This window comes from Oncorhynchus masou, chromosome 5 (assembly GCF_036934945.1).
Source record: "Oncorhynchus masou masou isolate Uvic2021 chromosome 5, UVic_Omas_1.1, whole genome shotgun sequence".
Lineage (NCBI taxonomy): Eukaryota > Metazoa > Chordata > Actinopteri > Salmoniformes > Salmonidae > Oncorhynchus > Oncorhynchus masou.
The window spans coordinates 26642587-26669407 of NC_088216.1; the positions used below are offsets into that span (position 1 = coordinate 26642587).

The 26821-nt window shown below is 41.3% G+C and overlaps 1 protein-coding gene across 1 annotated transcript in view; it reads left to right on the forward strand.

Moving 5' to 3' along the window:
• The window catches only part of LOC135538590 (protein AF-17-like), a 34902-nt gene extending 9911 nt beyond the window's left edge, over positions 1–24991 (forward strand). Inside the window, exons 12-20 of the mRNA XM_064964484.1 lie at positions 1183–1300; positions 4430–4496; positions 5102–5250; positions 8949–9167; positions 9410–9486; positions 11227–11591; positions 11915–11972; positions 21465–21653; positions 21889–24991. Coding sequence (XP_064820556.1) covers positions 1183–1300; positions 4430–4496; positions 5102–5250; positions 8949–9167; positions 9410–9486; positions 11227–11591; positions 11915–11972; positions 21465–21653; positions 21889–21924 — 1278 coding nt within the window. The 3' untranslated portion in view covers positions 21925–24991. The remainder of the gene's footprint in view (positions 1–1182; positions 1301–4429; positions 4497–5101; positions 5251–8948; positions 9168–9409; positions 9487–11226; positions 11592–11914; positions 11973–21464; positions 21654–21888) is intronic.
• The last annotated feature ends 1830 nt before the right edge of the window (positions 24992–26821 follow it).

Genomic DNA, 26821 nt, shown 5'->3' on the forward strand with positions numbered 1-26821 from the left:
TTTTTATGGCGGTTTTGGAGCAGTGGCTTCTTCCTGGCTGAGCGGCCTTTCAGGTTATGTTGATATAGGACTTATTTTACTGTGGATATAGATACTTTTGTACCTGTTTCCTCCAGCATCTTCACAAGGTCCTTTGCTGTTGTTCTGGGATTGATTTGCACTTTTCGCATCAAAGTACGTTCATCTCTAGGAGACAGAACGCGTTTCCTTCCTGAGCAGTATGACGGCTGCGTGGTCCCATGGTGTTTATACTTGCATACTATTGTTTGTACAGATGAACATGGTACCTTCAAGCATTTGGAAATTGCTCCCAAGGATGAACCAGACTTGTGGAGGTCTACAATTTTTTTTTATGAGGTCTTGGCTGATTTCTTTTGATTTTCCCATGATGTCAAGGAAAGAGGCACTAAGTTTGAAGGTAGGCCTTGAAATACATCCACAGGTACACCTCCAATTGACTCAAATGATGTCAATTAGCCCATCAGAAACTTCTAAAGACATGACATCATTTTCTGGAATTTTCCAAGCTGTTTAAAGGCACAGTCAACTTAGTGTATGTAAACTTCTGACCCACTGGAATTGTGATACAGTGAATTATACGTGAAATAATCTGGCTGTAAACAATTGTTGGAAAAATTACTTGTGTCATGAATAAAGTAGAAACTTTAGTTTCTTAACAAGAAATTTGTGGAGGGTTGAAAAATGAGTTTTAATGGACTCCAACCTAAGAGTATGTAAACTTCCGATTTCAACTGTATCTACAGATGTATGATCTTCATTTGAGCCAGTTTGCTACAGCAGAAAAATAATCCTGCTGCAACAGGAAATATGAATTATTATGTGGATTTTAATTCATGGACACTTTTGTCGGGGTTGATAAATGTATTCGTAAAGGAGTCTGAAACTTCAAAGTGGAAATTACAAACTTCATGCGCCTTTTTAAACCTCAAGTATGCTAAGTTAAAAATGTCCTGCTTTCCAGGAAAGTTCTCCTGCAACAAGGTGATCAAATTAAGATCCTACATCTGTAGTGTACTTTGTAGTGCACTATGCAGGGAATATATAGTGCCATTTTTACTGAGCTTATCAACAATATCATGTTACAACTAAAATAGTATCCCAAATGTGTTCAGTTGTAGGGTAAATGAGATCCTGACTTTGTTCTGTGTTAAACACTTGCAGGTGCACCCATGTTCCAGCTCTTCCTACAGCCTCAGCTCCTCTCAGCCATTTAGCAGGATCCTTTCTACTGCCCGTACACTGCCCTCGCTACTGAGCCAAGCCCAGACCTCACTTCAAGGTAACACACACACACACACACACACACACACACAGTCGTTAGTGAGATATTTATGTTTGCTATGAAGTTTCAGTGGGGCAAAAAAGTATTTAGTCAGCCACCAATTGTGCAAGTTCTCCCACTTAAAAAGATGAGAGAGGTCTGTAATTTTCATCATAGGTACACTTCAACTATGACAGACAAAGTGAGAAAAAAAATCCAGAAAATCACATTGTAGGATTTTGAATGAATTTATTTGCAAATTATGGCGGAAAATAAGTATTTGGTCACCTACAAACAAGCAAGATTTCTGGCTCTCACAGACCTGTAACTTCTTCTTTAAGAGGCTCCTCTGTCCTCCACGTGTTACCTGTATTAATGGCACCTATTTGAACTTGTTAGCGGTATAAAAGACACCTGTCCACAACCTCAAACAGTCACACTCCAAACTCCACTATGGCCAAGACCAAAGAGCTGTCAAAGGACACCAGAAACAAAATTGTAGACCTGCACCAGGCTGGGAAGACTGAATCTGCAATAGGTAAGCAGCTTGGTTTGAAGAAATCAACTGTGGGAGCAATTATTAGGAAATGGAAGACATACAAGACCACTGATAATCTCCCTCGATCTGGGGCTCCACGCAAGATCTCACCCGTGGGGTCAAAATGATCACAAGAACGGTGAGCAAAAATCCTAGAACCACACGGGGGGACGTAGTGAATGACCTGCAGAGAGCTGGGACCAAAGTAACAAAGCCTACCATCAGTAACACACTACGCCGCCAGGGACTCAAATCCTGCTGTGCCAGACGTGTCCCCCTGCTTAAGCCAGTTCATGTCCAGGCCCGTCTGAAGTTTGCTAGAGAGCATTTGGATGATCCAGAAGAAGATTGGGAGAATGTCATATGGTCAGATGAAACCAAAATATAACTTTTTGGTAAAAACTCAACTCGTTGTGTTTGGAGGACAAAGAATGCTGGACTGCATCCAAAGAACACCATACCTACTGTGAAGCATGGGGGTGGAAACATCATGCTTTGGGGCTGTTTTTCTGCAAAGGGACCAGGACGACTGATCCGTGTAAAGGAAAGAATGAATGGGGCCATGTATCGTGAGATTTTGAATGAAAACCTCCTTCCATCAGCAAGGGCATTGAAGATGAAACGTGGTTGGGTCTTTCAGCATGACAATGACACCGGAGTGGCTTCGTAAGAAGCATTTCAAGGTCCTGGAGTGGCCTAGCCAGTCTCCAGATCTCAACCCCTTAGAAAATCTTTGGAGGGAGTTGAAAGTCCATGTTACCCAGCAACAGCCCCAAAATATCACTGCTCTAGAGGAGATCTGCATGGGGGAATGGGCCAAAATACCAGCAACAGTGTGTGAAACCTTGTGAAGACTTACAGAAAACGTTTGACCAAAAAACATTATATACCCAACAAGGGTATATAACAAAGTGTTGAGATAAACTTTTGTTATTGACCAAATACTTATTTTCCACCATAATTTGCAAATAAATTCATTAAAAATCCTACAATGTGATTTTCTGGATTTTTTTCCTCTTTTTGTCTGTCATAGTTGAAGTGTACCTATGATGAAAATTACAGGCATCTCTCATCTTTTTAAGTGGGAGAACTTGCACAATTGGTGGCTGACTAAATACTTTTTTGCCCCACTGTACATAGGGGAGAGTGGGGTAAATTGAGACAAAGGCGTAAGTTGACCCACCCTTGTTTCTAAGGAAACCATACACAAAATTAATAATTTGACCAAATATTAAGGAAGAGGTCTTAATTTCAGTCGGAGACGGAATAAATCACATGGATAAAGTGGTAAGCAAGTTAGGTAAAAAAAAAATGTAAAAAACACCAAGTCAAATTAATTTATTATGTTATAGGTTTCGTGATGCTTGTGTCTAAACCAAAGTAGATCATTTGCAGATTGTTCTATACATCAGTTGGGGTCTCTATACGCTTCAATATGAGGTCCTAAACCTAGCATGAAAGTATATCCTTGTACCTGTGTGGGAAAATATAGTCAAAATGTTTGCCTTGGGGTAAGTTGAGCCAATGACCATGAGGTAAGTTGAACCAATGGCCATGGGGTAAGTTGATCCAATGATCATTAGGTAAGGTGAGCCAATGACCATGGGGTAAGTTGAGCCAATGACCATGGGGTAAGTTGAACCAATGGCCATGGGGTAAGTTGATCCAATGGCCATGGGGTAAGTTGATCCAATGACCATTGGGTAAGGTGAGCCAATGACCATGGGGTAAGTTGAGACAATGACCATGAGGTAAGTTGAGACAATGGCCATGAGGTAAGTTGATCCAATGACCATGGGGTAAGTTGAGACAATGACCATGGGGTAAGTTGAGACAATGACCATGAGGTAAGTTGAACCAATGGTTGAGCCAATGGCAAGTTGAGCAAATGGAAGTGTTTTCTTCCCAGGCAGAAAAAATCAAGGCATTATCTCTGAGATATGAGGTAACAACAGGGCCTTAGGTGTTAAGCCTCTGTTAAAAGATCCATAAAATTATTAAAAGGCAAAAAACGATTGTGATTGTGTTGAATTGTGTTTGGGAAATGAAGATAGACATGGTTTTAAAAGGGTAGTGGTAATATTTAATTTAGTACAGAAATGTGTATGCGGCTTAACTTACCCTGTCCCACAGCTCAACTTAACTTACCCTGTCCCACAGCTCAACTTAACTTACCCTGTCCCACAGCTCAACTTAACTTACCCTGTCCCACAGCTCAACTTAACTTACCCTGTCCCACAGCTCAACTTAACTTACCCTGTCCCACAGCTCAACTTAACTTACCCTGTCCCACAGCTCAACTTAACTTACCCTGTCCCACAGCTCAACTTAACTTACCCTGTCCCACAGCTCAACTTAACTTACCCTGTCCCACAGCTCAACTTAACTTACCCTGTCCCACAGCTCAACTTAACCTACCCTGTCCCACAGCTCAACTAAGTTGTGCCAAGAGACCACTTTTTTTGGACAAGCTATGTTTTCAAAACAGAAAGACATACTATATTTCCCTTGATGGAGTGATGCTGAATGTAAAAAACGGCTCAACTTACCCCAGTCTCCCCTACTGTAGCTACCTGGTAGTTTATCGGGATTGCTCTCTCTCCTCTCAGAGTCCGAGATGGACGACTGTCGCTTCCCATGTCACGACAACTCGCCACGAGAGAGCCTTTCCTCACAGTAAGTTTCTCTATGACTCACTGTCACTATCAACACAAATCTCTCTCACTGTCACTATCAATACTATTCTCTCTCACTGCCACTATCAACACTTTTATCTTTCACTGTCACTATGAAAATGTTCTCTCTCATTGTCACTATCTACACTATTCTCTCTCACTGTCACTATCAACACTTTTATCTCTCACTGTCACTATCAATACTATTCTCTCACTGTCACTATCAACACTGTTCTCTCTCACTGTCACTATCAACACTGTTCTCTCTCACTGCCACTATCAACACTATTCTCTCACACTGCCACTATCAATACTATTCTCACTCACTGTCACTATCAACACTATTCTCTCACACTGCCACTATCAATACTATTCTCTCTCACTGCCACTATCAACACTCACTGACACTATCAACACTACTATCAACTCTATCAACACTATCACTGCCACTATCAACACTATCAACACTCACACTATCTCTTTTACTTTTGTATACTTTACCATTCCATTTAATTCTGTCTCTTGTGTACCAACTTCATTCCATTTCAATCTGTTTCCGTTCTCTGTAGCCATATCCCTGTTGATTTACCACTGTTATTCTCTCAGGTCTCCTATGAGCAGTCTGCCCTTACTGTTTGACCAGAGGGAGGGCGTGGGCCCTGGGGTCAGAGGTCACCCTGAAAACGTCCCTCCATCCAGCTCCCACATAGAGCTCCTCCTGGAGAAGCATGGCAACGGAGAGATGGGAGCCAACAGTAAGTGCAGTGGGTTGCGAAATTATTCACCCCCTTGGCATTTTTCCTATTTTGTTGCCTTACAACCTGTAATTAAAATTGATTTTTGGGGGTTTGTATCATTTGATTTACACAGCATGCCTACCACTTTGAAGATGCAAAATATTTTTATTGTGAAACAAAGAAATAAGACAAAAAAACAGAAAACTTGAGTGTGCATAACTATTCACCACCCCAAAATCAATACTTTGTAGAGCCACCTTTTGCAGCAATTACAGCTGCAAGTCTCTTGGGGTATGTCTCTAAAAGCTTGGCTCATCTCGCCAACAACTGGGATTGTTGCCCATTCTTCAAGGCAAAACTGCTCCAGCTCCTTCAAGTTGGATGGGTTCCGCTGGTTTACAGCAATCTTTAAGTCATACCAAAGATTCTCAATTGGCTTGAGGTCTGGGCTTTGACTTAGCCATTCCAAGACATGTAAATGTTTCCCCTTAAACCACTCAAGTGTTGCTTTAGCAGTATGCTTAGGGTCATTGTCCTGCTGGAAGGTGAACCTCCATCCCAGTCTCAAATCTCTGGAAGACTGAAACAGGTTTCCCTCAAGAATTTCCCTGTATTTAGAGCCATCCATCATTCCTTCAATTCTGACCAGTTTCCCATTCCCTGCTGATGAAAAACATCCCCACAGCATGATGCTGCCACCACCATGCTTCACTGTGGGGGTGGCGTTCTGGTGATGATGTGAGGTGTTGGGTTTGTGCTCGACATAGCCTTTTCCTTGATTGCCAAAAAGCTACATTTTAGTCTCATCTGACCAGAGTACCTTCTTCCGTATGTTTGGGGAGTCCCAAATGCCTTTTGGTGAACAGCAAACATTTTTTTTCTTTAAGCAATGGCTTTTTTTCTGGACACTCTTCCATAAAGCCAAGCTCTATGGGGTGTACGGCTTAAAGTGGTCATATGAACAGATACTCCCATCTCCGCTGTGGCGTTTTGCAGCTCCTTCAGGGTTACAGTGCCTTGCGAAAGTATTCGGCCCCCTTGAACTTTGCGACCTTTTGCCACATTTCAGGCTTCAAACATAAAGATATAAAACTGTATTTGTTTGTGAAGAATCAACAAGTGGGACACAATCATGAAGTGGAACGACATTTATTGGATATTTCAAACTTTTTTAACAAATCAAAAACTGAAAAATTGGGCGTGCAAAATTATTCAGCCCCCTTAAGTTAATACTTTGTAGCGCCACCTTTTGCTGCGATTACAGCTGTAAGTCGCTTGGGGTATGTCTCTATCAGTTTTGCACATCGGGAGACTGAAATTTTTTCCCATTCCTCCGTGCAAAACAGCTCGAGCTCAGTGAGGTTGGATGGAGAGCATTTGTGAACAGCAGTTTTCAGTTCTTTCCACAGATTCTCGATTGGATTCAGGTCTGGACTTTGACTTGGCCATTCTAACACCTGGATATGTTTATTTTTGAACCATTCCATTGTAGTTTTTGCTTTATGTTTTGGATCATTGTCTTGTTGGAAGACAAATCTCCGTCCCAGTCTCAGGTCTTTTGCAGACTCCATCAGGTTTTTTCCCAGAATGGTCCTGTATTTGGCTCCATCCATCTTCCCATCAATTTTAACCATCTTCCCTGTCCCTGCTGAAGAAAAGCAGGCCCAAACCATGATGCTGCCACCACCATGTTTGACAGTGGGGATGGTGTGTTCAGGGTGATGAGCTGTGTTGCTTTTACACCAAACATAACGTTTTGCACTGTTGCCAAAAAGTTCAATTTTGGTTTCATCTGACCAGAGCACCTTCTTCCACATGTTTGGTGTGTCTCCCAGGTGGCTTGTGGCAAACGTTAAACGACACTTTTTATGGATATCTTTAAGAAATGGCTTTCTTGCCACTCTTCCATAAAGGCCAGATTTGTGCAATATACGACTGATTGTTGTCCTATGGACAGAGTCTCCCACCTCAGCTGTAGATCTCTGCAGTTCATCCAGAGTGATCATGGGCCTCTTGGCTGCATCTCTGATCGGTCTTCTCCTTGTATGAGCTGAAAGTTTAGAGGGACGGCCAGGTCTTGGTAGATTTGCAGTAGTCTGATACTCCTTCCATTTCAATATTATCGCTTGCACAGTGCTCCTTGGGATGTTTAAAGCTTGGGAAATCTTTTTGTATCCAAATCCGGCTTTAAACTTCTTCACAACAGTATCTCGGACCTGCCTGGTGTGTTCCTTGTTCTTCATGATGTGCTCTGCGCTTTTAACGGACCTCTGAGACTATCACAGTGCAGGTGCATTTATACGGAGACTTGATTACACACAGGTGGATTGTATTTATCATCATTAGTCATTTAGGTCAACATTGGATCATTCAGAGATCCTCACTGAACTTCTGGAGAGAGTTTGCTGCACTGAAAGTAAAGGGGCTGAATAATTTTGCACACCCAATTTTTCAGTTTTTGATTGTTAAAAAGTTTGAAATATCCAATAAATGTCGTTCCACTTCATGATTGTGTCCCACTTGTTGTTGATTCTTCACAAAAAAATACAGTTTTATATCTTTATGTTCGAAGCCTGAAATGTGGCAAAAGGTCGCAAAGTTCAAGGGGGCCGAATACTTTCGCAAGGCACTGTATCTTTGGTCTTTTTGTTGCTTCTCTGATTAATTCCCTCCTTGCCTGGTCCGTGAGATTTGGTGGGCGGCCCTCTCTTGGCAGGTTTGTTGTGGTGCCATATTCTTTCCATTTTTTTATAATGGATTTAATGGTGCTCCGTGGAATGTTCAAAATGTTGGATATTTTTTTATAACCCAACCCTGATCTGTACTTCTCCACAACTTTGTCCCTGACCTGTTTGGAGAGCTCGTTGGTCTTCATGATGCCGCTTGCTTGGTGGTGTTTCAGACTCTGGGGCCTTTCAGAACAGGTGTATATATACTGAGATCATGTGACAAATCATGTGATACTTAGATTGCACACATTTTTTACTTTATTTAACTAATTATGTGACTTCTGAAGGTAATTGGTTGCACCAGATGTTATTTAGGGGCTTCATAGCACAGGGGGTGAATATATATGCACGCACCACTTTTCCGTTTGTTCTTTTTTAGAATTTTTTTAAACAAGTTATTTTTTAAATTTCACTTCACCAACTTGGACTATATTGTGAATGTCCATTACATGAAATCCAAATAAAAATCCAGTTAAATGACAGGTTGTAATGCAACAAAATAGGAAAAACGGCAAGGACGATGAATACTTTTGCAAAGCACTGTACACTGGGATGCTTTGTGGCAGTCTATAATATATCTTCATTCTCTTGAGAATTTTCAGTCTGTCTTTTTAGGGCGATGTGTCTGCCTTTTTGACACCGTCTGTCATACACACCCGATGTCAAATTTATTTTTGGACTCTTTGAAGAGGAAGTGGATTCTTATCAACCCGAGTCAGTCTGATACACTTGCTTTCAGATCCTTTAAAATGTGCTGTGCTGTTCAGCGATGATCATTAGTGTATCCCTTAGGACCTGTCTTTACACAAACAGTACTGTGTGACACAACACTCAGTATGGAAGCTGTAACTAAAAAACGGAAGTGACTCGAATACAGTGCCATACTCTCACTCATTTTCTCACTTTCTTTCCTACCCCTTTTCCCTGTTTCTTCCCCCTCTCTCCCGCCTCCCTCCCCCTTTCCATCTCTCTCTTTCTCTCTTCCAGTTGTAGAGATGCTCCAGTCCCTCCACTCGCTGCAGCAGGAGAACCATCGTCTCCAGGACCAGATTCTCAGCCTGACGGCCAAGAAGGAGCGGCTGCAGCTGCTCAACGTGGAGCTGGCCTGTCCCTTCCCCCCGCAGGTCCATCACTCCCACCACTCCGCCCAGGGCCTAGTGCCCACCACCACCCACGCCCACATCAGCTTCCTCTCCTCCGCATACGGTCAGATTCAGAAAGCCCTCCTCATCCTCCACTCCTCATTCACCTCCTCTCAGAAGCTTTCCATCCTCCTTACCTCATTCGTTGTTAGAGTTAGTTTGCTAGTCTGAAAAGAGTGCCACCATCCCCAAACACAAACCTTGTTTTTGTCATTATAATCTGGACAGTCGTGTGTTGTGTTTTTGTAGTTGGTTCCCTGTCCCTGTTTCTATATCCCTGTGTGTGTACTTCTCTTGTCCCTATAGACTCCCTCAGCACCAATAAGAGTCCCCTGTCTAAAAGCTGCTTCCTGAATGATACCTCCTTCATCACCTCATCCGAGGTGAGAACCCCTTTGTGCCCACCACGCCTTACTTAGACCCAGCGAATACCTGAACTCACTGTGTAGTTACTTATACAACACTCTTACCCTTTATCCCAAACTGTACTATTAAAGGTGACATCTGAGTTTCATTTCCAATCAAAGGTGCTACCTCTACTTGTTTGTACATTGAGTAGCAACGGTCATCTAAATTGTTAAAAAGGTTTTAGAAACCATTCTAATAAATGCAACAGAAGGACAATGGATGAAGATACTTTTAGAATGTTTATAATCCATCAGATATTGACTGAGTTATAGCACGTAAAACATCTTACTGGCACGGAAAAATAATGAGTTTAGGGATTTAGGTGGGAATTGAGGTATTCAATTTATTGTGAAATTGTATTTTTGTTATTAGAATGCACTCACATATAAATGTTCTTATTGTATTAGGTATTTTGGGGGGTATTTTGTGTTAAAATAAAGACAATTCTATGTGTATCATTTGCATAAATACACCAGGTTTATTTGCGTATATGAGTAAATGAACATAAAGGGGTGGCACAGGGCAGCATCCCCCAAACACTACCTCTGTCTACCCTATCTGCACTCACCTGTGCTGACTAGACTGCCCCATTAATTACTGTTGTTCTCACGTTCACTTGCATAATTCAACAAGTGTGTCAATAGCAGGATACCATCAGATTAAAATCAACATGCTTGGCTCTAGATTACACCTACAGTATCTAAACATACTTTGCATTTTTTTTTGCGAGATCAATCATAATATCACTTTCATCCAAGTGTTGATTTTCAAAAGTTGCTTTTGTTGGGTTCTGAGAATATGAAAATATACTTATTTCGTGTCACTGATGGAGTGCTGAGGTTTAGAGGGTCTACACCAGAAGTGAAGGGTTATAGGAGGAAGGTATATAGTGTGTGCAACTAAGCTTGGAATGTGTTGAGTGCAGGGAAGTGATTATATGTGGCAGGCATTGATAAGGGGAGAGAGCCATGGATTGGTGATGGAGGGGGGTTGAGGTCAGGTCACCTTAAGGGAGAAATAAAAGTTTATGGCCTGGAATCACTAGTGTCCTGCCTAGCAGTAAAGAACGATGTTTGTACAGATGGGTAGAAGGAGACTCAGCCTATGATGAACGGTTAAATATCAGTGCTTGTGTGAAAATGTGTTTGTCTAATGCAGCTGTATTGATCCTCTGGGAAGAATTAAACTTAAGCTTTCACATTGTCCGTTGAGTGTTTTACTCTGAGAATTAGAACCGAATACATCTAATTTGTAAACATACTTTTTAAAATTCCACAAAAATGAACGCCCATTGAAATCAAGTTATCTTTCTTGTGATTTAAGTGTCAATATGGTGCGTTATATCCCTAACGAAGTTTTAGCGTTTTTTAATAGAATCAGTGTAAAGACAATTTATTCCATTGAGCCCATTTTAGCCATTACCGGAGTACGTTTCCACGGTCGTAACGTTAAGCAAGAGTATGAAAGAGTCGCAGGAATAAAATGAAAGCAAATCATCCAGCGAGATTTAAGTGACAAGTGGATTTTCATCCCTCAAACACAGGAAATAGATGACTGAAAAAGACAGATCTTCAGGTGGGCGTGAGATGCGTGTTATTACATTGAGGGAATGTTAATATATGAAATATGGGGAAATTAAACTTACAGATTGCACCTGTAAATGAACCATAACTGTGCCATTAGTTTTACCCTGTGTTTTTATCTTCCGACTCTAGGAGCTCCACTCTGGTAGTCCCTCCCGCAGTAGCTCCTCTCTCTCCTTCCAGAGCACTCCGCCCCCTCAGCAGAGCCCCGCCTCCTTCGGCCAGCCCTTGCTGAACGGGCTGGGTGGGCGGGTTTTGACTGACAGCCTGGGGGGCCTCAGTCAGGCCAGCAGTTCCATGGTGGGCGGGCTCATGGCCTCCCAAGCAGGAAGTCCCCAGCTGAACATGAACGGCATGTTGGGCAACCTGAACGGGGTGATCCAGTCACCTGTCCAGAACGGCCCCCAGCCCACCCTACCGGCCCTGCGGCCCCAGCCTCCTCCTTTGGGCCTACAGGCACTGGCACAGGGCCTGCAGCTCCCCAAGAGCATGAGTCCGTGAGTACCTCCTCCATGTCTGATCACCAGAAAAGTATAATGATTGGTGATAGTGTTGGTTGATTGTTTTGTGAGGATGTTGTTGGTTGATTGCTGTTGATCAGTTGTTGTTGTGATAGCCACGGCCACTATTTTTGTGACAGTGATACAATTTTATATAGTCTGATAGTGACAGACAGTTGATTTCTTGTTGTTGCTGACTGATTCTGGTCTAGACTGTTACTGTAACTTATTTTTGTTGTGACTAATGGGTTGGCTGGGTAAGTGTTGTCTGGACTGGAAGTGTCCCATGATGAGTAATATTTAACATGGTTGTATTTCAGGTCTTCTCTCCTGTCTGAGCAGCAGAAGCAGCTCCTTCTCCAGCAGAACTTTACTCCAGTAATGACTCTACCATGCCCTACAAACACACTCAGACATGCACACGCTCGTGATCTTTGGTAACGCAATACAACACAACCGTGATAAGATGGTTATCATATGAAGTTAAGATAAAACTGAAACAGTATTAATGGATGAATTGTCAGGACCGAAATAAGAGATACATTATTAAAATATATCTGCGAGCAGCAATGAACGGGGTTCACAAAGCTAGTAGGAACTATCTTCCTTTATGGGCAATCATGATTCTAAATACTACATCTGGAGTGAATCTGATGTGTGGTTCACGAGGAAAATATGATTTTGAGCATTAGTGTTACATATGCAAAGAATGAGTTGTTATTAATATTTTCCTTGTTTTTTTTAGATATCATTACCAACATCAGTGTGGTTCATCATAGGGATGTCTATGATAGCGATGACAAGTTTCAAGTTGATAGGCCGCTGTGGAGTGGATTTATAGTGTTTTAAATGGACATGTGAAATCAGATTTTTTTTATTTGAAGCTAGAGGCTTGTTGGGGGGGGCGCTACAGGCTGGAGCTGTATAGGGTGAGGTTAGAGAAGATGAGTCTGGGGGTGAAGTGGCAGAGGTGATTGGTAGGGGGCAGCTGCAGCTACAGCCCTGGAATGGCGGCCCACTGCTGGTGGTTCAGGTGTTGCCTGAGCTTGATCAGTTGTAGCTAATGCAATCACTGGGAGCTGCGTTGGTGTAATGTTTTGGACTGGAATTTGTGCTAGAGGGTGCCATCTGAAACCTCAGCTTCTCCAAGATTGCTCCATGATTTTCAACAGTTGCCTATTAAGCTTACATCATAGCTTTTTGTGGATGGGATTGTCATGACCTATGATGGATGAGGTCATGGGTTGTCTTTGGTGTCCGGTTATGGGGTTTGGACCTGGATTAGGGTTGAACTTTGAAGTCTCCCATTTGTTCCTCCTCAGATTCTTTGTACTCCTGTGCAGGGGTGAAAGGAGAATTAATTTCTTCCCGGTACGGGACGTCCTGTAGTGCACCAAAACAAGTGTAATAACATATCAAATCCCTATTAATTCAATAGGATCTCTGTGGGCCTAGTCGTAAAGAATTGTCATTTAACTTTTCAAATGTATGACCTTTTACTTGGTATTTTATTAGGATCACCATTAGCTGTTGCTAAAGCAGCAGCTATCCTTCCCAGGGGGCAAACAAAACATGAAATAATACAGAACATTAATACACAAGAACAGCTCAAGGACAGAACTACATCAATTGAAAAATGGCAACAGCAAACATATCAATACATATACACAAAATATCTAGGTCAAATTGGGGAGAGGCGTTGTGCCATGAGATGTTGCTTTATGGGGGTTTTTCAACGATTTTTGCTGTTCATCTGAGCAATATGAGATGGAAGTTCCATGCAATAATGGTGCTATAATATTTTACACTTTCTTGAATTTGAATTTGTGGCATAAACACAACCAGTAATGATGTTTTCATTTGAATGTCAAATAATTACTTCAAATGGCTCCTTTACTAGGCTACCCGCACACATCCACTCACAACATATTTCCAGCCTCTTAATAGTGGTGAATGAAAGCGACATCTGTTACACAAAACACCAAAAAGTGTAATGACATTTGGCAATTGTCATTAGGCCAGAATTTATGTGTCCACTGTCTGCGCACGTCTCGGTGTCAGCCGCTCATCCCTGCCTCGTCAAAATGTCAGGGTTTTCATCAAACCACCTCGCATTTTGGAGCGTCGACTATACGACCCGTTTGCAAGTCCATTCGCTCATTTTTCATGCCTCTGACATGTGGTAATGATAAAAAGCGGTGTAATAGCCTACAGTTCTCTCATAATTATTGTTACAGGCTCATGTTTTACCGGTAAGGCGTACCTCCATCGAGTTTGTTGGGACGCCACATCTTCTCCGTACAGCCTTACTTTCACCCCCGGCTGTGGTTGTTCCATACAGTAAAGGTAGGCTGTAGAAGGAGGTTTTGACTGGTTCAGAGTTCAAAGTGTCACATCGATAAGAATGCAGAGGAAATGAAGCAGGAATCCAAATAGAGCGGTTTATTGAACACAAGGGATGGCATGGTGCACCTTCACACGTGCAGTCGCAGCGCTATGACGGGGTTTAAACCCAGACTGAAGCATTTCATATACATTGTCTTCAGGAAGGCAGTGAGTTGCTGTGCAACAGCTTTTTCTACAAATTTTGAGAGGAACATGAGATTCGATATCGGCCGATAGTTTATATTTTCTGGGTCAAGGTTTGGCTTTTCAAGAGAGGCTTTACTGCCACTTTTAGTGAGTTTGGTACAAATCCGTGAGCTGTTTATTATGTTCAACATAGGAGGGTAGAGCACAGGAAGCAGCTCTTTCAGTAGTTTAGTTGGAATAGGGTCCAGTATGCAGCTTGAAGGTTTAGAGGCCATGATTATTTTCATCATTGTGTCAAGAGATATAGTACTAAAACACTTGAGTGTCTCCCTTGATCCTAGGTCCTGGCAGAGTTGTGTAGACTCAGGACAACTGAGCTTTGGAGGAATACGCAGATTTAAAGAGGAGTCCGTAATTTGCTTTCTAATGATCATGATCTTTTCCTCAAAGAAGTTCATGAATTTATTACTGTTGAAGTGAAAGCCATCCTCTCTTGGGGAATGCTGCTTTTTAGTTAGCCTTGCAACAAATCAAAATACATTTTGGATTGTGTAACGGTTTTCTATATGCGAAGGAGAGTCAGACCAAAATGCGGCGTGGCTATTGAGATTCATGTTTAATGAAAAAAAACTCTAAACACAAACACTACAAAACAATAAACGTAACGAAAACCGAAACAGCCTAGTACTGGTGCAAACTAGTACACGACAGACATAAGGACAGGAAAAGGAACAAAAGGACAATCACCCACAAAACACTCAAAGAATATGGCTGCCTAAATATGGTTTCCAATCAGAGACAACGATAAACACCTGCCTCTGAGAACAACTTCAGACAGCCATAGATTCACCTAGAACACCCCACTAAGCTACCATCCCAATACATGTGAAAAAAAACCAAGACAAAACACACCACATACAAAAACCCATGTCACACCCTGGCCTGACCAAATAGATAAAGAAAACACAAAATACTAAGACCAGGGCGTGACAGATTGTTTTTATTTTCTTCAAATAAGTTGGAAAAATAGGATGATCGAGCACCAGTGAGGGCTCTTCGATACTGCACGGTACTGTCTTTCCAAGCTACTCGGAAGACTTCAGTTTGGTGTGGCGCCATCTTCATTCCAATTTTCTGAAAGCTTGCGTCAGAGCTCGGGTATTTTCTGTATACCAGGGAGCTAGCTTATGACAAATGTTTTTAGTTTTTAGGGGTGCGACTGCATCTAGGGTATTGTACAAATTTAAATTGAGTTCCTCAGTTAGGTGGTTAACTGATTTGTGTCCTCCTTGTCTGAGAATGTATAGCACGACTTCTGAGGATCCTAGGTTGGGGTCTGAGCAGATTATTTGTTGCGATTGCAAACTTAATAAAATGGTGGTCCGATAGTCCAGGATTATGAGGAAAAACATTAAGATCCACAACATTTATTCCATGGGACAAAATTAGGTCCAGAGTATGACTGTAGTAGTGAGTATGTCCGGAGACATGTTGTACAAAACCCACTGATTCGATGATGGCTCCGAAAGCCTTTTGGAGTGGGTCTGTGGACTTCTCCATGTGAATATTAACCTCTTGATACTCCCCACCCCGGATCCGGTATCGTGAATAAAGCCTCAGGCTCATTAGCATAACGCAACGTTAACAATTTCTGAAAATCGCAAATAAAATGAAAATAATGCACCTGCTCTCAAGCTTAGCCTTTTCTTAACAACACTGTCATCTCAGATGTTCAAAATATGCTTTTGAACCATAGCAAATCACTAATTTGTGTAAGAGTATGCTAAGCTAGCTTAGCATTTTGAGTAGCATTTAGCACGCAACATTTTCACAAAAACCAGATAACCAAATAAATAAAATCATTTACCTTTGAAGAGCTTCGGATGTTTTCAATGAGGAGACTCTCAGTTACATAGCAAATGTTCAGTTTTTCCTGAAAGAATCTTTGTGTAGGAGAAATCGCTCCGTTTTGTAAATCACATTTGGCTACCGAAACTAACCGAAAATTCAGTCACCAAAACGTCAAACTTTTTCCGAATTAACTCCATAATATCGACCGAAACATGGCAAACGTTGTTTGGAATCAATCCTCAAGGTGTTTTTTCACATATCTCTTCATTGATATGCAGTTCGTGGAAGCCTGCTTTCTCCTCAGAATCGCATGGAAAAATACCAGCAGCTGAAAAAGACGCACCAATTTCGACGGAGGACACCGGGCGGACACCTGGAAAATGTAGTCTCTTATGGTCAATCTTCCAATGATATGCCTACAAATACGTCACAATGCTGCAGACACCTTGGGGAAACGACAGAAAGGGCAGGCTCATTCCTCTCGCATTCACAGCCATATAAGGAGACAATGGAAAACGGAGCCTCAAATCCTGCTGGTTTCCTGGATGCCGTTTCATCTTGGTTTTGCCTGTAGCTCCCGTTCTAGGGCACCCACAGAGAATATCTTTGCAGTTCTGGAAACGTCAGTGTTTTCTTTCCAAAGCTATCAATTATATGCATAGCCGAGCATATTTTTGTGACAAAATATTGTCCTTAAAACGGGCACGTCTTTTTATCCAAAAATGAAATAGCGCCCCCATAGCATCAAGAGGTTAAAGTCACCAAAAATTTGAATATTATCTGCTATGACTACTAGGTCCGATAGGAATTAAGGGAACTCCATGAGGAATGCTGTATATGGCCCATGAGGCCTGTAAATAGTAGCTATAAAAAGTGATTGAGTAGGCTGCATAGATTTCATGACTAGAAGCGCAAAAGTCAAAACATAGGTTTTTTTTTTGTAAATTGAAATTTGCTATCGCAAATGTTAGCAACACCTCCGCCTTTGCCATGTTTCAGTCAGGTTAATAACATCAAGATTACGATCAGTGATTAGCTCATTGACTATAACTGCCTTGGAAGTGAGGGATCAAACATTAAGTAGCCCTATTTTGAGATGTGAGGTATCACAATCTTTCAATAAATGGCAGGAATGGAGGAGGTCTTTATTCTAGTGAGAATGCTAAGGCGAACACCGCCATGTTTAGTTTTGCCCAACCTAGGTCGAGGCACAGACACGGTCTCAATGGGGATAGTGGAGCTGACTACACTGACTGTGCTAGTGGCAGACTCCACTAAGCTGTTTGAGTTGTGAGCGATTGAGTTGTGAGACACTGCTGTAGAGCTCATCACTCCCCCTAACTGGGAGGGGGCCAGAGACAATTACTCAATGCCGACATCTTTCTAGCTGATTTACACGCTGAAGCTATGTTGCGCTTGGTGACCTCTTGACGGTTTCATCATAACATCGTTGGTGCCAACGTGGATAGCAATATCCCTCTACTCTACATTCGCCAGTTTTAGCTTTAGCCAGCACCATCTTCAGATTAGCCTTACCGTCAGTAGACCTGCCCCCTGATAAACAGTGTATGATCGCTGGATGATTCATTTTAAGTCTAATACTGCAGGTAATGGAGTTGCCAATGACTAGGGTTTTCAATTTGTCAGAGCTAATGGTGGGAGCCTTCGGCATCTCAGACCCCGTAACGGGAGGAGTAGAGACCAGAGAAGGCTCGGCCTCTGACTCAGACTCGCTGCTTAATGGGGAGAACCGGTTGAAAGTTTGTCGGCTGAATGAGCGACACTGGTTGAGCATTCCTACAGCATTTCCCTCCAGAAGCCATGAGAAAGTTGTCCAGCTGCAGGGACTGTGCCAGGGGATTTATACTACTATCTGTACTTACTGGTGGCACAGACGCCGTTTCATCCTTTCCTACACTGAAATTACCCTTGCCTAACGATTGCGTCTGAAGCTGGGCTTGCAGCACAGCTATCCTCGCCGTAAGGCGATCGTTCTCCTGTATATTATGAGTACAGCGACTGCAATTAGAAGGCATCATGTTAATGTTACTACTTAGCGTCGGCTGGTGGTGGTCCTGATGAACCATGTCCAGATGAAGCGTCCCTAGTGAAAAAGTTGAATGAAAAAAAGTTGAGTGGGGGAAAACTAAAAATATAAACCTTAATTAAAAAGTAAAAACCATAAAGTTGTCAGGTAGCAAAGTAAGGTTAGCAACAAAATGCACAGCAGCACGTAAACAAGTCTGCAAGTTGTGACCGGAAATGGGGATCGCATGGGGAAAGGTTGCAGGATTATGTTGTGGTTTACTAGGGAAATACAAGAGGGAGATACAAACACATGTTAACATAAGCATGACTGACAAGCACAGAAGGGATAAATAAATGACATGTATCTCACATGCCGGACTGACAGGAAATTGTATTAAGTCATTTGGCAGCAGTATACAACTTTAACATCAACTAAAAAGGATCTTAATATGAACATTTATACATCTTCAATAATATAAAGTACTCACTTGTCAGTCATGCACAACATGGACAGGAAACCATGAGCTGGCCACCCCATTCATTCACCAACAGGGATAAGGAAGATTGGAGGGAGAAACTGCTGCTTAAATAGTCAAGGGTGCTAATGAGCAGAATGGGGCAGGTGAGGAGATTGGCAAGGGTGGGGCGTGGCCAGAGTAGAAGGGAAACCTGGCTTCTGCCATGAGCCTTTGTAACAAATATAGTGTGACCATCTTTGAATGCATCAATGATATTTTCTCAAACTCTTTCTCAAACCAAATTTGGACTGAATCTGACTTTTAGTCCATGAGAATAAAATGTTTTTATGACTATTTTAAGCATTAGCGTCACATAGTCAAAAAGTGAATTGTTAATAGTTTCCATATTGTTTTAAGATATCAATGCCAAACGTATGATTCTTCGTGGTAATGTCTTTGATGACCTAAAAAAGTTTCAAGTTGATAGGCCATTGTGAAGTGGATTTCAATTTCAAAAGCTCAGCCATCTCTCAACCAATTCCTTAGCTTTTCTCAAACTAAGTTAAGAGGTGGGTCGACATAACAAATTGTATTTGGATTTATGGTTCATGACAATACGTTTTTCCAAGGTTTTCCAAAATTTCCAAAATGGAGGAAAATCTGTCCTCACGGACGTTATGGGTCCTTGGGGCAAATTTGTTCAGCATGAGGAAAGACACATACGTTGTCTTCAGAAAGTGTTCATACCCCTTGACTTATTCCACATTTTGTTATGTTACAGCCAGAATTCAAAATGTATTAAATATTTGTTTTTTCCACCCATCTACACACAATACCCCATAATGATGAAGTGAAAACATGTTTTTAGAAATGTTTGCAAATGTATTGATAATGAAATACAGAAATATCTCATTTACATAAGTATTCACACCCCTGAGTCAATACATGTTAGAATCACCTTTGGCAGCGATTACAGCTGTGAGTCTTTCTTGGTAAGTCTCTAAGAGCTTTGCACACCTGGATTGTACAATAGTTGCACATTATTACTTTAAAGGCAATTTAAGTCTAAACTGTAACTAGGCAACTCAGGAACATTCAATGTCATCTTGGTAACCAACTCCAGTATATACAGTTGAAGTCGGAAGTTTACATACACTTAGGTTGGATTCATAAAAACTTGTTTTTCAACCACTCCACAAATTTCTTGTTAACAAACTATAGTTTTGGCAAGTCAGTTAGGACATCTACATTGTGCATGACACAACACATTTTTCCAACAATTGTTTACAGACAAAAGTATCTATATCCACAGTGAAATGAGTCCTATATCGACATAACCTGAAAAGCCACTCAACAAGGAAGAAGCCACTGCTCCAAAACCACCATAAAAAGCCAGACTACCATTTGCAACTGCACATGGGGACAAAGATCGTACTTTTTGGAGAAATGTCCTCTGGTCTGATGTAACAAAAATAGAACAGTTTGGCCATAATGACCATCGTTATGTTTGGAGGGAAAAGGGGGAGGCTTGCAAGCCGAAGAACACCATCCCAACCATGAAGCATGGGGGTGCTTTGCTGTAGGAGGGACTGGTGCACTTCACAAAATAGATGGCTTCATGAGAGAGGAAAATGATGTGGATATATTGAAGCAACATCTCCAGACATCAGTCAGGAAGTTAAAGCATGGTCGCAAACGGGTCTTCCAAATGGACAATGACCCCAAGCATACTTCCAAAGTTGTGGCAAAATGGCTAGGATTTTACAAGAATTGTGAAAAACTGAGTTTAAATGTATTTGGCTAAGGTGTATGTAAACTTCCGACTTTAACTGTATTTGGCCTTGCGTTTTAGGTTATTGTCCAGTTGAAAGGTCAATTTGTCTCACAGTTGTTGGAAGGCAGACTGGTACTCAGTGATGTGTTGTGTTGGATTTGCCAAAACATAACACTTGGTATTCAAGACATGAAGTACATTTCTTTGCAGTTTTACTTTAGTGTCTTAGTGCAAACAGGATGCATGTTTTGGAATATGTTTACTCTTTACAGTCTTTCTTATTTTCCCTGAGTGGTTTCCTTACTCTCCTGCAACTGAGTTAGGAAGGACACCTGTATCTTTGTAGTGACTGGGTGTATTGATACACCATCCAAAGTGTAATTAATAACTTCACCATACTCACAGGGATAATCAATGTCTGCTTTTGAAATTTTTTACTCATCTACCAATAGGTGGCCCTTCTTTGCCAAGCATTGGATAACCTCCCTAGTGTTTGTGGTGTTTGAAATTCACTGCTCAACTGAGGGACCTTGCAAATAATTGTATGTGTGGGGTACAGAGATGAGGTAGTCATTCAAAAACATCTTAAACACTATTATTAGTCCATGCAATGTATTATGTGACTTCTTAAGCAACATTTTACTACTGAACTTATTTAGGCTTGCCATAACAAAGGGGTTAAATACTTGACTCAAGACATTTCTGCTTTTCATTTTTAATTAATTAGTAAACATTTCTAAAAACATAATTCCACTTTGATGTTGTGGAGTATTGTGTGTAAGCCTGTGACACAAAATCTCAATTTAATCAATTTTAAATTTGGGCTATAACACTTGAATACTTTCTGAAGGGACTGTACATACAAAGTTTCAAGACTCTAGGTCAAATGGGGGCGGTGGATATGACGGTTTAAGTAAGACTGCTTATAACAGTGCCACCTATAGGCCAATCGGTTTATAGGACAATTTTTGCCCAAGTTGCTCATGGCCTCTAGTGCCAAATGATGAAAAAAAAGTTAACAATCTGCTTGGCTGTTAACCCCTAATTATTCAATGAGTGTGACCATTGCCAAGTTTATTTCGGTCCCAAAAAATAAATGGAGAAGAAAAACAGCATACAGTATATGCTGCAGTCTTTTTTTTGGCCCGGCACTGTTGGATTAATTTTGGATGTGCATATCACTACACATTTTCAAGTCCCTTATGTCTTGGGCTGTGTGTGTCTCAGGAGCAGCAGCTGGTGGTCTTTCAAATGCTGCAGCAGCAGCGGCAGAGGGAGCTACAGCGACTCACGCTAACCGGGGCCCTCACCTCCACCCCCACTTCCCAGTCCCCCAACCTGGGGGCCTCGCCACTTCAGGGTGGCCAGGGAAACCCACTCTTCGGCCTGCAGGATAATGCACTTCACAAGCCCGGGGTGAGTGTCGATATGCAGTTGTTCGAGACTCCCTATTTGAATAGACCATTGTATAGGTCAATTCTTGATCAACTGAAGCTATAAAAAATAAACTGCTTTCTAGGAGGTTGACTTGCTTTGTAACGCTGTTAAACCGGATGATATACTGTAGCTGTATACCTCATCATGTTGATAAATGTATGTGTGGGCCGAACATCTAAACTCACAGGTCAGTTTTATATGTATTTGATTTCAGGGGGTGGGAGAGAAGGGCGGAGACAAGAATGGCTGACATCTTCATGTCTGAACTGTTGCAGCTGTAACAGCAGCTATAACAGCAGCTTTAACAGGGGAGAGGAAAGTAATTGAGCTGTTCCATCAGAAACTAATGTCACCTTTAATCTCCACCTGAAAGACTCTTGAACTCTCTGTCTTCTATCATCTCTGGCTTTCCCCCTCTTTTATGAATGTATAATGGATTCAATTTAAACGGTTATGTTTTTTTTAATGCATTGAATTCCTTTTATTTGAGGCCTTTTTTTCTTCTAGGTCTGTGTGTGTGTAGGCAGCTTTCAGAGAGCATGAATACAGTGGTCTGTAATTGAATTGCACTAATCTGTTAGCAAGACCAATTGCGTTTGCTCTTGTAGCAGAGCCAGAGACTCTGGAGTCCTGGCGGTAAATGTGGAGAGTATTGGGGTCCAGCATAGAAATTGGACTCTGGTGATCAATTCCAAATCAACCCCTAGCCGCTACTCTCAAGGCTACTTCCTGAGATCTGAAATGATTAGATGGGCGTAAACAATATGATGACTATTCCACCAAGCCAATCAGAAGACAAGGTAAATCAATTACCTTATAACTTTAAACCTATCCAATCCTTTTAGATCTACTGGAGTGCCTATGGGTAGGGCTAAGTGTCAACTTGGAATTTGGGTGTGAGTGTTTTGGGCCAAAGTGTCCTTAGGCCATAACTTTACTGAAGCACTGACCCTCCACTTAAGCAAGTATGCCCCTGTGGAACCAATGTATCCCTCCAAACATCCTTGTTGAGGACAAAATGTCTGACACTTCTCTAAACATCAACTGTCTTCCTCAAGGTCTGTCTTCCTTTCATTTTCTTCCCTCCCATATATTGTACAACTATGATATTCCTATTCTATCCTATTAAATGTCACAGCTACAGACTGGCACCAAATGATCTGGGGACTGGCATTGACAGTGTAGAATGCTAACTATGCCTCAGTCCACCCCTGAGAATTTAGAGAGAATGTATGATGTTCAATATGTGTGCCACTGCCGAGATTAATCAAACGAAACCAAACATTTGAAAATTGTCAAAGTAAATATGTAAGAAATTAATATTTTTGTTTCCTCAACCCATGTGTACTTTTCTGATATATAACCTAATAAGGGACATTTGGTACTTACTGTTTCTAGGGTACTTGGAACTGACAAGTTAGTGATTGATTAGTATGAATATTTTGCACTCTATCCTGAAGTGTTAGTGTTTTCTTATTTGTTTCGGTTGTACATATTGTTCTTTTGATGCCCGGAAAAGTAGTTGTTCTTTTAGCAATACTGTATAGTTGTCAATGCCTTAAAATAATGCTAGAGTTACTGAGTAAAATCAACTCACCCTTAACAGCCAAAAGGCAGCTTCTTTTCTCTTATCCATTTCTTAGGGTAGTTTTTGTTCTGGTTACATTTACCGTTATTTCAGATTTAGGTGAAAGCACTCTTTTCAATCTTACAATTTATACTATTGATAGGCAACGGTGATAATGTCAACAATTTTAAAATGAAAATATGTTTATTGGTAAGTCTGAAATCATCTGTAATTGTGTCTTAAGATGCTGCTCAATGTTCTGTTTTTTAGAAGAGCTGACAAGCAACATCCCATGTTAGATGATATCACTTTACTTTGTCTTAAGATCTATAAAATGCTGTCATAGCAATGACATAGCAGTCATGGTATTTGTGACTATCTTCCTATACAATTGTGACTCAAACTCTTATTGCTTTCATCGGGTCAGTGTTGAATCAATTGTCATCAGCTGACTTTATCTGTTATGATACGACTGCCCATGACATCTGTTACGTCATTCCAGTAACACCATTATGTACAGTATGTCTTACTACTGAGATCATGATGCCAAGTCATACATGTTACCATTCAGAACACATAGGCAACTCGGGGACTCTAATATGTAACTTTCTTTACTGCCTGCTGCATCTACATTCCTGTGTGGCACATAATAGCAGGTCCTTCTGTGCTGGGATCAAGCTACTCTATTATCATTGGCCGTTCTCCCAGGTCTTTTAACTCACTGTTAGACTGGAATAATATTTTTCCTTTGTGGTGTCCGTTACTCATCTTATTTGATCGTTTCCTAATTTAAATATGGTCGAAGATCATTTCCAAATGTGTATTCGTTTTCTGTTTGCAACCTCGATATTGACCTCCCGTACATGTGATGTCGGTAAGTATTGGAACTGTTCTGTTTTTTTGTAGTTTGTTGTCAGTGAGGAACTTTCAAGCGACTATGTTAGTTGGTAAAATACCGTAGCAACGAGACGATAGGAGAATGTTAACGTTGACAACACATGAGCCTATTCCTCCACATCGACAGGACTTCCGAAGGAGATCTGCGGTTGAACAAGTACGTCCTTTATGAGTTGTTGTGCGATTACGGTAATAATATAGGAAAGAACATGTCGAAGAGATTGTTTTTGACTGACAGAGTACTGCGAAGGAATCTTGAAAGGGAATCTTTCCCATGTTGCACTGGGGCAATTTGGCCCAATGAAATGTAAATAATTTTTTTAATATACTTTTGTTCTTTTTTATTGTTTGAGTACAGATTGTATACTTAAATGTGTTTGTGTAGAGACACATTCATTTTCTAAGCTTTGAAGTTGGGTAACCAAGATAATCCGTGTTGTTATGTATGTATGTCGTTATGTGTATCTGTTATGTATTACAGCATATTTAAGCACCTCTCTCTCAAAGAAGTTTGATGAAAATGGAACTAACTTCTTGGGACATAAAATGCATGAAATGCAGTTAAGTCTCGCAAATCAGTAGCTAAATACCAAGTTAGACTACGCAGAGTTTTTAAATGCATTATTCTCAAAAAATGTTTTATGAAATTTAAATTGAGCACTGCATTTGAAAAAAGACAAGCATTGTTGTCAATGTACAGTGTATTTGTTTGAGAGAATTAATCAACAATGAATTTGCCAATATTCAGATTTAATCCCCTGTAAAGTATTTTGATATTTTTGTGTAAAAATTAAAAAGGTACAATTAAGACGACTGAACTTTTACTGTCAATAAATGTATTTTACTGAGTTGATTTGCATGTTCTCTTGGTTTCAAAGCTTTATTTACAGACCGCGGCATTGACAAAGTCCTCATTGTGTTGCATCACTTACTTGAAGCAGCCTGTCATAATGCCTTCATGAATCAGTCATAACAGTGTTATGAACAGTCATAACTGAAAGAGAGCGGCTCCCCAGTTGGGCTAGCCTGTGACACACTGACACATTTTCCAGTCAGAGGAATAAGGCAACCTCACAGAGAGTTACACACAATATAAAATGTTATTTCCAGAGAACATATTTATGAGATGGATGTGGTTCTGAGTAATAGCACAAGACAAATTAGTAGGTTGGGGAGACAGTTTATGATCCCCCTAGTCCAGGGATGGGTCACTTTGATGGAAGTAGGAGACACAAAAAAATCTGAATTCATCATGAGGGGCTGCAGTTGCTCCCAGGTCTGCGTACCCACATGTCCCTGGCCTAGTCTCTGGATGGGTGGAGTTAGCTGCATGAAGTTTAAAAAACTCAAAGCCAGGGGAATCTGTAACAATAACAGTGTCATGAACCAGTCAAAACACTGTAGAAGAAGGAGCAAGTAAGGCGGTATGGTCCCGGCAAAATAAATAGTGGTGGAAGGCCATATCGGTAAAACATGAGCAAAAATGAGTGAATGGACTTGAAAATGGGTGGTATCGCCTACGATCCAAAATGTGATGTGGTTAGATGAGAATACTGACATTTTGCAAAGGCAGAGATGAGTGGCCGACACGGAGACGCTCGCGGACAGTTCTGGCCTAATAGAAATCGCCAAATCTCATGACACCTTTTGGAGTTCTGTGTAACAGGTGTCTCTTTCCATTCACCACTGTTTGGAGGCTGGGAATATTTTACAAGTGGATGAACTTGCACAGGTAGCTGAGTAAAGGAGCCATTTGAAGTGATTATTTGACAATCAGATTAAAACATCATAACTGGTTGTGTTTATTCCACAATAAAGTTAATACATTCAAAAAATTAAATGACAATTATTTATGACTAGGCCCACAGAAATCCAATTGAACTAATAGGGATTATATATGTAAATCTATGATCAGGCTCATAAACATGTTTGCACATATAATTAATTCTACTTTCACTCTTGGATAGAGGACTCCTCTTTATATCTGTACCATTGTAGCATCTGTGACAGCATGGGCAGCGCCATCGAGGCTACAACCCATAGGAATCCCCACCCAGTTGACTAATTTGACTCCTTTAAAATGCTGGAAGTATGGTGGAAAGACACAAACAACAACCTCTCCCTCAATGTGAGCAAGACAAAGGAGCTGATCGTAGACTGCAGGAAAAGGCGGGCCAAACAGGCCTCCATTAACATCGACGGGGCTGTAGTGGAGCGGGTCGTGAATTTCAAGTTCGTTGGTGTCCACATCACCAACGAATTATCATGGTCCAAACACACCAAGCCAGTTGTGAAGAGGGCACGACAAAACCTTTTCCCCCTCAGGAGACTGAAAAGATTTGGCATGGGTCCCCAGATCCTCAAAACGTTTGACAGCTGCACCTGTCACGCCCTGATCTGTTTCACCTGTCTTTGTGCTTGTCTCCACCCGCCTCCAGGTGTCGCCCATCTTCACCATCATCCTGTGTATTTATACCTGTGTTCTCTGTTTGTCTGTTGCCAGTTCGTTTTGTTCATAGAACCTACCAGGCTTTTCCCCTTGCTCCTGTATTAGTTCCTGTTTTCTAGTTTTTCCCGGCTTTGACCCTTCTACCTGTCCTGACCCTGAGCCTGTCTACCCTCCTGTACCTTTTCCTCACTAATCTGGATTACTGACCTCTGCCTGACCTGACCCTGAGCCTGA